The sequence below is a fragment of the Bombyx mandarina genome, chromosome 10, assembly GCF_030267445.1.
Source record: "Bombyx mandarina strain Sakado chromosome 10, ASM3026744v2".
Taxonomy (NCBI): Eukaryota; Metazoa; Arthropoda; class Insecta; order Lepidoptera; family Bombycidae; genus Bombyx; species Bombyx mandarina.
Window position 1 is genome coordinate 7188198 of NC_143217.1, and position 12153 is coordinate 7200350.

At 38.7% G+C, this 12153-nt stretch overlaps 1 protein-coding gene across 1 annotated transcript in view; it reads right to left on the reverse strand.

Moving 5' to 3' along the window:
- Nucleotides 1-7720: 7720 nt before the first annotated feature.
- Nucleotides 7721-12153, reverse strand: part of msR (myosuppressin receptor) — a 38037-nt gene continuing 33604 nt past the window's right edge. Inside the window, exon 4 of the mRNA XM_028185622.2 lies at nucleotides 7721-11922. Within this exon, the coding sequence (XP_028041423.2) occupies nucleotides 11753-11922 (170 nt within the window). The 3' untranslated portion in view covers nucleotides 7721-11752. The remainder of the gene's footprint in view (nucleotides 11923-12153) is intronic.

Below are 12153 nucleotides of genomic sequence, written 5' to 3' on the forward strand. Positions count from 1 at the left end.
ACAAAATAAAAAAAACACAACTTCGGTCCTCACGTTCCCGCCAAAAAGTTCTCTATTTACGCCCTCAACTATATATTAATAATTGAAGACTATATAAACCCGAGCCTGACATGAATAGTATCCCAAGAAACCGAATTCAGCCGCCACACTGAAAAATAAATTTCGCACAGACGCACTGTAATATAAATGTAATTTAATTACGAATACTTCAAGACAGAAGTTCGCAAGAGGTTAAATCCACTCAAATGCCTTGTTATCAATAGTAATCATATAAATTTAATTACGAATACTTCAAGACAGAAGTTCGCAATAGGTTAAATCCACTCAAATGCCTTGTTATCAATAGTAATCATATAAATTAACTAATTATACTAATAATTACTCTGGGTTTTGATTAAATTATTCCTTCATTGAGTGGTTCAAGAACTCATGATAGGTACTTGAGCACTTAGTAAAAAAATATTAAGAATAATTAATATGTATGAATGTAAAATGTAGTTAGAATAATACTAATTTAATCTCTGTCCGATGAATAGCCGATGAATCGATCAGAATACTGCGGCCTTCTTAATTACTAAGCCCTGAACGCTAACCTATAACTTGAATATATGCATATGATCTAATGTTTCTTATGCAAATTAAGTGGGGTTGCGAAATCGTCGAAAAATACAAGTTTTCCGGTGTGGAGGTAAAACTTTAGCTTTAAAACGACAAAACACAAAACTGTGCAGTTTCATAATCCGTTTTACCACCAAGCAGTCTTGTATTATATTTTTAGAGGGTGTTAGATTAAGAAATAAGTCTAGAAGATTTCTTCTAACGTATTATTATTACCTATTATTTAATAGTAAATAAACGCACTTTATTTAACGTACCGGAAAGAAATCAAGACAAGAACACGCCGTACCCAGACTCCGCGTGCCAAATATCTTTATCAAAATTACTGACTCCGGCGCGGTATCTAACTTGGACTCCGTCTACAGCAGTCAGTCAACTAATGTAATAGCTAGGCGATTAAATTAAATCACTACCGTCGGATAATGGGAAGAGTAACGGTCACTCGAGAATCCGATTTTGTGATATCCGTACAAACTATTATGTTATGTTTATTAGCTTACGGAAAGCGAACAATCAGTACTTATCCTATTAACGATGTGCGTTTATCACTAACAAACCGCCTACTGCGAGAATTCTTCGCATACATTAGAGTTTTAGGAAACTAAATGCATAGTGGTAGCTCTCCCCTGAGAAGCACGTTAAGTACCGTAAGACTAATAATAACCGACATGTCCACAAGAATATTAACTATATATAAAAAATCGGTTGTCTGTAAAGTCGGTTTACTGACGATAGTTGAACGTAACGTCATAAGAAAATACTGATGGAATGGTTTCATTTTTCATTTATCGCAATTATCGTTGCCTAAGCAATAAAAAATAAATAAATAAATAAATAAACAATTGATAACACATTCACTTTTCACTGAACTTCATACTTGACGAAAACATGTAAATGTATTATTGTATAGCAGCTGTCCACGCGGATGCATCGCTCACTCAAGTAGGAGAGAGACAGATGTCGAACGCTGCCGAACGCGGAGGCCGATTGTGCCTCTTTGTCGCTCGTTGCGCGCTCTCGCTTGCACTTCAAGCCTTAAATGGAACGCCTCATGAGTCATGTTTTTTCGTGCGTGCAATTCATCGAATTATAAGACGGTGTCACGGCAAAAATTATTGCCTTTTTTAAACGTCGTCACATGACACGTCGTTACTTGCAGTTCAGAAAGAGATCCTAAAATTTCGCAAATGTAGAAAAAAGTTTGAGCGCTCCACAGGGAAAGCCATAATTTTAATGTATGTATATTACACACTGATTTCAAACTCGAATATGGTAAAAACTCCCCTCAACTTAGTTGATACACATATATTGTGGCAGCTAAGTAAGTAGATAGGTAAACTTGTATGTGGTTTTATTGTGTGATCTTATAGCTTAGTTCCACGTTTGTATTCGTTCGATCCAATCTTACATAACCTACGTTCTTCATTGCCAGACCACAACTGTAGCCGCATGTTTTTACAACACACATCGCGTGGACAAGTATTTCGAAGCTCGGATGTCCATTGGAACAGTTTTAGTAACAAAAACGATCGAAAGTTTTATCTGCATACCTAGTAAAATCTGACTCACTATGCTGAGTAGTCTTTGATTTAGCTTTTATACAATCGCAACCAAGCTTGACCGCTAGACCAATCTGAATATTTATTAAAAAAATATAGAAATCGGTCGGTCGAAAGTCTGTGAGGAACATACTACACATTGACTTTTATATATGTATATAGATTAATTGTTGTGCAAATTTAAATGCAGCGGCTTGGCTTTGCCCCTGGCATTTCTGAAGTCCATGGGCGACGGTAACCACGCACCATCAGGTGGGTCGTATGCTCGTCTGTCTATAAGGGCAATAAAAAAAAAAAAAGAACTCTTGATATTCTGGAGCTTAAAAAAATTTAACAGGAATACGATATTTTATTGCATTTCAAACAAAACAAAGTCGTCTCGTTTCTGCTTTGAAAGTTCCGGGAATGGCATTTCCAGTCGTCCCCAGGGAACCGAGCTTGCAACTTAAAGGTAAATAAATCTTATTTTCAGTTTATGAATTTACATTTTGATTTAAATTTACTCCAATATAATCTGAGAGAACGTATACTTGTTCAAATGCTTTACTGTTTTTTTTGATATTTCAAAACATACTCTGGGATGATAACTATTATTGTATGAACTTGAATACATTTACAGTATGCACAGGAACAAAAAAAAGTTAATGTAAAATTTGTTAATATTTTTTGGTTATTTCAGACTATTTGGTTTTCCTTAAAACACGAACACATTACTAGGTGATGTGGGTACACACAAGGATTTTCACCTTAGTTAATTATAAACAACTTTCTAATAATACTCATACTGTCAGTTCACACAACACTATTCAACAATAGTTTACGTTATATAGTTGCCGACAATAGTTTACGTGAGTTGAAGTCAGAGGCTTGTACAATGAGAAATGTCTGTTCGGATCCGATGTACCCCGTGTGTATACCTGAGTGGTCCGTTGCGTCTACGGGCGTAATCCTCTAACTATTGTTACTACATTCCTTTAACTCGTCCGCATTAGCAGTACCCTCTCCTCAATTATCTTCTCTTTTCCAAATTCTCCGCATTACGAACCTACAAGGTTGGATCATCTTACCGTTTTCTACCTTTTTTCCCCCTACCTATGCTGATAGCCTTGAGAGGCTATATCAACTTCGCCCTAACGTGTAGGTGAGCTCACGGGGCTCAAACCGGAGTGTTACTAACACCGACCCTAGCAAGAGCAGTGCTTCGCAGAATCTACCACGGGATCGGAAACGCGACCCACTGAGAAAATCCGGCGCGAAACTCAGTGGGCTGTGTCTGTGGGTTAATTCGCTCGTGGGCTAATTTCGAGCCCTTCGTCGCAACGACGGGTTCGACGAGGACGGTGAGCGGTGCTTGTGGTACCTAAAAGCACAGTTAATGAATCACGAGGATCCGTAATGACGTAAAAAGCAACCATTCGTTTGGTATATTGGTTATTATTGTTGGTATATTAAATTTAATAGACCGAGCGTTACCATAGAAACTTGAACTTCATATGTCAATATGGCGGTATTCGTGTTTTTAGGATTAGTTTATAATGAACATTATGCATGACGGAGTCAAAATAATATAAAAGTTGATCTGTCGCTGTGTAATCGATCTACTGTGTGTCAACATCACTATATGAAAGGTTCATGTAAAGTTAGCAATAGAATTAAAGCCTTTCTATGCATTTAAAACAATCAATTAAAATAAAATAACAAGGTTACCTCATTCAATTGTCTGCGATAAAACTGGCTACAATTATTCCACTAGTGCTGTGAAGTTTTTATAGGCAAATGAGTTCTGCTGGGGAACCAAGTATATTTCGATTACGAGAGCTTTATATACCTAACGTACATAATGTGAGAATGTAAAGATTTAGAATCGTTTTTGCTACTAGTTACTTTGAAAAGGCGTTTTACTCAAAGATCTCGTATTTAAATTATCAGTACCCTTTTATTTTTCTTCAGGAAACCATAGAAAATATAGTAAGTTTTTTGCATATAAACAAAATTTATATTAATTAAATGATATGGACGGTTTCCTCATTGCATTGAATTATTATTATACATTTGCCTCTTTTTTTTTTTCGGGCCGAGGGCCGAACCTCCTTCGAGGTCCCCGCGCCTAGGGGGCGCGCGGGGTATGTGAGACTTAACGATCTGCAGGTGTTGAGAGCAGATCGCAGGCCCAAGGATTTTAGGGCCCACCCACTAAACGACTCCCCTGCACTCTTACACCCGACGTCCGATCTCCGTCCGGGGTCAGAACCTGGACAGAGTAGGGGGTTTCCCGTGGTCAACACTACAACCAGACACGCGGCGCCACCCCGAGGACGCCCGACCGACGGGTCGTCGAGGCGATAGTCGACGACCAACAACGTCGGTCTCCGCGCTACGGCGGCCCTACCAAGCCGCCCGGGCGATGCCGCTGGTGTTCCGGGATACCCCGCTGGGCCAGAACCAGCCTGCCGGGTCCGAACGCGATACACCGCCGACCGGGTTGCTCTTCCACAGTATGTTCGGCGACGACAGCGACGACGAAAATGCGGACCGCATCGCAGTCCGCAGCCGCCGACGCGCCGTCCCGTCCTCCTGGTGCCAGCGCGCTAGAGTGACGGTAGCGTGCGGTGCAGCCTCAACCCCCTTAGGTCGCCCCGTGACCATCACCGGGAGGAGACTACCTCCTCATAGGGGCTGGAGCTGGACAAACGCCCTCCTCCGACCCCCGGCTCGACGGCGGCGGCACGGCGCCGAGAGGGAAGAAGAGCTCTCCCTCTCCCGTTCCGCCGCCTCCTTCTGCGAGATGGTGGACTCGCAGAAGTCGAGCATCGCCTGCCAGTACTCGTCGCTGCGAGCATCGTAGCCACGACGGTCGGAAGCGACAAGTCCGGTCCTATTTTTGCAACGAGGACGCGGCGCTGCTCCGCGAAAGCGGTGCAGTACGCGAGCGTGTGCTCCGCCGTGTCCTCGTTGCAGCCACTGCAGTGGTGGCACTTCGGCGTCGGCTCCCTCCGGGCGACGAGGTGCAGGTAGCGACCGAAACAGCCGTGTCCCGTGAGCACCTGCGTCGCTCGGAAGGTGAGACGTCCTCGGTCGCGATTCACCCAGTCCGAGAGGACCGGGCGGATCGCCTCGACGGTCCGTCGCCCGTAGGCGGGATCCGCCAGGCGGCGAGACCACGCCTCGAGCACGGCACGCCGAGATTGAAGCTTCCGCGCTCGAACTTCCGCCGCGCCGGGACGCGGCTCCCCCCTGGAACGGAGATCGCATCGCCACACGTAATCCGCAGCGAGCGCCTCCTCTTCCAGGTCCCAGGGAGGCGTCCCAGCTAGCACGCACGCTGCCTCGAACGAGACGGTGCGGTATCCACGAACCGCCCTGACCGCAATCGCGCGCTGCGGACGTTGCAACGCCGCAACGTTGTCGCGGCTCAGGGCGTGGCACCACACGGGAGCCCCGTACAGTGCCATCGACCGCACCACCCCCGTGTAGAGGCGGCGCACCACCACGTCAAGCCCCCCGACGTTCGGCAACAGCCGACTCAGCGAGCCGGCGGCCGCCATCAGTCGGGGACCTAATCTTTCAAAGTGAGCGCGGAAGCTCCAACGACCGTCCAGTACGAGACCGAGGTACCGCAACCCGGTTGCCTCGATCTCGACGCGAACGCCTCCGATCATTATACCTTTGCCTGACTTAACCTCAGCATGAGGCTTCAACTTGGTGTTTTGCGGTAGTTCGCCATACATGATAGGTGATGTACACACTCATGCTGTTTCTGATGTATATGACTTGAAAAAATTAACTGGGGCGTAAAAGTAAAAGTCTCATCTCTTTAGAGAGTTTCTAGTATGAGGTAGAGTATATTTGTAGAAAAAGTATGTACAAGTTGCAACCCTGTATGTTAGCGAAATAAATAAAATTAGTATTTGTATTATTATTAAAATTAACGTACTTTAATATTTCTTTTGAAGTGCCATCTAATACAATCAAAGCTAAAAGCGAACGATTTTTCTTTATATTTACATTTACAAATTAGTACTATTTGTTATTTAAATTTATTCGCAGTACCGACGTAAACACGTCGAATAAGTGGTGAACTCATCGCTTTTATTTATACTGAAGACGTCGAATCGATTTTTTTTCTATGCTCACTGAAATAGAAAAAAGTCAATTTATGTGACTCTACAGACATGAGCTCGCTACTTGCGTTCACATAATCCGATGTAACTTAAGTAATTCTCTGTCTATATTTCATAGTCTACTTTGGCATCAGAATGTACAACATACACACAAAATTGTTATGTACTTTACCAGAAAACTTGTTTGTATGAAAATAAACAAAATTACTGGAATTCATCGCCCGAATTCGTCGGATCACTCTGATATAAGACGATATAAAAGATTCCCTTATTAATTTCATGCTACGAGAACTAACTTCAGTTAATCAACTCTCATTTATATTAAGGAATACAAATATTATTGAACAATATTATTAAGGAATTCACTCTTTTATAACATTCAATTTTGATCACTTCGTTGATCTAGAATTTCATTACCAAAAACATATTATTATGACATTTAGGATCTGGGCATAATAATTTTTGTCATCTAATAGTGAACGTAGCCTACGGTTATTAAGAGTGGATCATGCAGTACTGAAAATTAAATTTTTTTTTTACAATAATGCTTAAGCACTTCCATGCCAACATTATTAAGATATTTGAGTTTCAAAGATAATGGTATGTATGTTGTAAGCCCTTTTTGCTGCAAATCAATGTACAAGTGTTTTGGACATATGGAACAGAACTTGAAGAACCCAGTAAATCCACGGGTAAATCGAATATAATGGCCGAATAAATTACAAGGGATCGAAGTCCCCTCGACATGAACAACGGCTCATAAAATTTATATCACAGTACGTCGACATTCTTGGTTTAGACCATTCATTCGTGTACAAGCTTTATCGTACACTATCGACCATATATAGTATTATATTTTTCTCATTCAGAAAATATCACAGCCACAAAAATAAACAAAGCCCTGGTCTGTACGAGATTTATGTGGTACATTCAATATACCGAAATCTATAGCAAGAGTAACGGTCTAAAGTGTTTTTGCACTTCAACACCTATTGTTGGCCGCTGAGATGCTCGAAAAACCAATACAAACACATCGAATACAAAATGTGAGTCCTTGAAACCGCACAATATTCTCACGAACACTAGTACTGTGGACACATAACATAGAAGAATATAATGTAAAGATGATTATGATATATCTTGCTGCTGAAATACAACACACGCGGGCAAACCCGCCCGTAGCAAAAACAAGGTCAAACACATAATTTATGTTGAACTTGAATTCTTAACTCTAAGGCCTTTTCTTTAGTATCATGTTTTTCCTAAAGTTTTGTAATGCAGGACGCGCAGTTGGGCATGGCAATCATGGGTACACGTTGATTTACATGCGACTTTTTTAACAAATTGCAGAGTCAACACTTTCATTAATTAAGTTTAAACAGGGGAATTTTTGAATTGAAACGTTTTTATTTTTATCATTTATTTATTTATTTATAAAAACACATTTAATAACGTACACAGTATACATTATTTTCCAAATTTTCTACAAATCTACCATTGAATAACATTAACATGACATTCACTTACATAATTCAAAAAAAACAAGAGATCTGTCTGTCGTCGATCATATTAAATTACCAACACTAATAGTTAACATTTGTGCACTTACACTAAATATAACAAAAGGTAAAGTACACCATCTGGACTATTTACTTAAGATAGTATCATATTTAACAATATAAATGAGAAATAGCTATTAAGTGTATTTTACTACATTTAACGTTAAGTCAGCTTAAAGTAAAACACTGTGATAAGCATAGCAGAACATCCACAAATAATATATGATTGTGCTATCACGAAGAACACAGTAGAAAATTAAATCAATAAATACTATCAAAACTGATATCGCTCAATATTGAGAAATCGTGTTCTCTTTACAATAAACATTTTGAAGTTTTTCTCGTTTGTTCGTATTCTATAGATCGTGCGTCATTTATTAGATTAGGTTGAAACTTTGTTCAGTTCTTTTGGCATTGCAGGTTTTCAATACTATACCAATAATGGGCGATCGAGATTTTGGAACATATATCGTTCCATCAAATAAGTTTCGGAATTTAGCGTTGGCGAAGTGTGACTGTACTTAACTATTTCTGTATAAAACACGTACCACTCAGTATATCGAGTTGTATTCAGTTCAATTATATTGTTGCAGTAAAACCAATTAACTCAACAGAAACTATATCTGCGCGTTAACTCGAGAACAATGAAAACTAACGCCTCTGATTAATTAATTGGTGCACCTGTAACAAGTTAATTATTTATGGTACATACTGTCTACAAAAATTTAACCCTTTAAAATACATAATATTAATTAATAATGCGCAATATTTGCCATATTATCTAGCTAGGAGCAGAGTGTGTGAAATATATTAGATAAACAATTCTATGCAGACTGTGAGAGCCTGTTGTGGACAATCTTATTTTATAAAATCCTTCTCACTTAAATAGAAACTGTACAAAAGGCATACGACAGCGCGAACGTTGACTGGCTCGATGACTTTATCAAAAGAATACTGACATCCAATTTTGCTAAAAATAATGTCATAAGCACTCCATCACGCTACTTCGTCCCGTAAACGATGAAGCATTATGAGAGATGGAGCTTTAGGATAAAGAAAATGTGTTTTTTATTAAAAATGTGATTAAATTACCTGACGACCGATAGATAGCTTATAAGCTACACAGGGTATCATGATTTTATTTTTACTAAACCATAAACGTTTACTCCAAAATTGGATGGGATAGCTATCATACAATATAGTTGAGACTTAGGCCGCTTGTTTCAAGGTGGATGACGGCATTCTTATTGTGATGCCAATGGGCACCGGTAAACACTTAACACCAGAAGCGTCGTGAGCTCACTTGCTACTATATGTGTTAGAATGGATATGCGGCCTTCGAAACCCGGAGATATTACAACCTGAATACCATCATCCACTTTGAAGTCCAAGACTCAGTTGTATTTTGAAATGGCTTGTACACTTTTGATACTTAAACGCATAGCTGCTTTGCGTCAGAAATACGCAGAATGACGATACTACCGTTGCGGACTTTATCGTTCTCCTGCTGCAAATGAAAAACATAGAAGCAAAAGCTATTTAATTACTTTCTTGGGCAAATCATAGTAGCGGACATATCATAGTTACAATAAATTTCGTGCTAGATACTACTACTATCAAATTTCACTAATCGTCTCTCATAGATATGTACCCGCATATATACAATAATAAAATAATTTTACAACTAAATCATTCGCCTATACACATAATCTACCAACAAAGATTATTGTACTTATGTATATATCATATTACTAATAATATATCCGTATGTTCCTTAACGCTAAAAATATACCAAGTCAGGTCATAAGTATTGTCACACAGTAAAAACTTTTCTTTTAGAATGCTGGCCACAAAAAAGTTTATTGAATTCGAATTTCGAATTGTTCATGAAAATAAAAATGTATACTTTTAGAATTTTACTCATTTTTAAATATGGAGTGGACGCTTAAAGAAGACCGTGTTGCAGTTATTGCGTTGCATCGTTGCGGTTACGCGCCAATTCAAATAAAATTTATGTTACCATACTGAAAAATTTGAATATAACCAAAAGATTCGTTTATCGTACCATCAAACGATACAATGAAGACTCTAGTGTAGATGACAGGTCAAGAAGTGGTCGCCCTCGGTCTGTTAGGACTCCAGCAGTGATAAAAGCTGTGAAGGCGCGAATTCAAAGAAATCCCAAACGTAAGCAGAAACTGTTGGCCCTTCAGACGGGGTTAAGCAGAACCACGGTGAAAAGGGTGTTAAATGAAGACTTAGGGCTTCGGGCATATCGAAGAAAAACAGGAAATCGTTTGAATGCTCGTCTAATGGACCTGAGACTGAAGAGATACCGCGCTTTGTTGAAGCGGTACGCAGGAAAAAAATATTGGGAAATTCTTTTTTCGGATGAAAAAATTTTTACCGTAGAAGAGAGCTACAACAAACAAAATGATAAGGTGTACGCACACAGTAGTGAAGAAGCGAGCAACCGTATTCCGCGTGTCCAACGAGGTCATTTTCCATCCTCGCTCATGGTATGGTTGGGAGTTTCTTATTGGGGCTTCTCAAGACATCCTTGATTAAGGCAGCCGCCGATATTGACATGGACCTCGTTCGTGCTGCGATAGACGACTGGCCGCGCAGATTGAAGGCCTGTATTCAAAATCGCGGAGGTCATTTTGAATAAACTTTAGTGTCATAAGAATCTATGTTTTGTTAAGTTCATTTTGGTATATGAATGGTTACATAATGAATAAACTTGTTTCAATTATTTTACATTAAACATGCGACAGAATTTATGACCTGACTAGGTATATTATTTAAAATAGATACTTAACGCTAGAACAATAAGATTTTTATGAATAAATATATATTTTCAATGAAATAAAATTTATAGCAAAGTAATTGATTTTATGATTATAAAATTAATAGTGAAATATTAATATTTAACAAAGGCTTTCGTTTGGTTAGTGCAATATTAATTATATTATTTTCGTACGGTTTTAGAATATACTTAAAAACCCAAGAACGTGACTAGAATAACAATGCTTCTTGTTCAAGTCGAGTGATTTTATAACATAGTGATATATTTTTACTTGAGATACACTCAGCCATTATTAGTTTAAACATAATATTATGTACAATAGCATGCACGTACCTACGAGTTTATAGCACCAACGAATTGGCTTCGTTATTTACATTCAAAATGTAAATTCGAATTCAATAAATTTCGTTTTTCTCTATTTCGTATTTATAAAAACATGATTTCATCCAGTCACATATTATTTCAAAAGATAACATAAAAAAGCTTCAATGGCAAGGAAATAAAGTACTCAAAGCGTTTCTGAGATCCAAATTAATAGCCTATGTCCGTAGCTAACATTAACAAACAGCTAAACATTTTAAAAATTTTCGATTGCAAAAATATATTTTATTTACGATATCATAAATCACCATAGAAACTTTTACTCTCTCCAAAATATAATACAAACAGATAACGGGCGTTACGTTATTTAAATGATAAGCTGTGACAATCGAATGGATGGAGTGTAACAAAAGGATTGTATCTGTTTTGTAAACAAATCTGAAATTTATTGCTTATTAAAAAATCGTAAATATATGTCGTGGTTTGTATTACACAAATAAATCAAAATACCAATTATTATCACAATACACCGGTAAATTAAGTTACGAATACTCACCCAGTTACTTAACAACAATTTTATGACCACAAGGGCTGAGACTTTATATCTTAACATAAACTTACACGAAGTTTTGGTCTAATATTCCAAAGTAATGTACAACTTTCTTTTAAAATTTCTCTAAATGAAATCTCAATATTTCGACATGCTTATTATCGTTCTATTTAGAGCTGTGTCACTGAGGCCATAGATTTGGCCACAGCCTTTCGCTACGAAACAGTGACTGTTGTGAGTGGCTCCCTCTCCCTCTGCCTTTGTGGAAGTGGCAGGACCTTTCGCGCCAGTCTCGTGAACGTGGTTCGGAATTGTCGGCTCATGCTGCAGTACAAAACGAAATTCACTGCCGACCCCACAAGCGCCATCAGATCCATTACTTCACCTAAACAAAATCATCATGGTTACTTTCATATTACGAATTTCTTTTAATGCGTTTCACCCTGATCTTTATATTAAAGGCTTGACCCCAATCTTTCGTTTCTACATTTGGAATTTGAAAACTTTACAATCAAGTCAAACAGATATCAGATCAGTATCCCGACGCGATGAATATTTTATTATCATCTTCACTATAAATATCTAGTTTCGTTTCTATTGCAAAAGTTGGAATTAA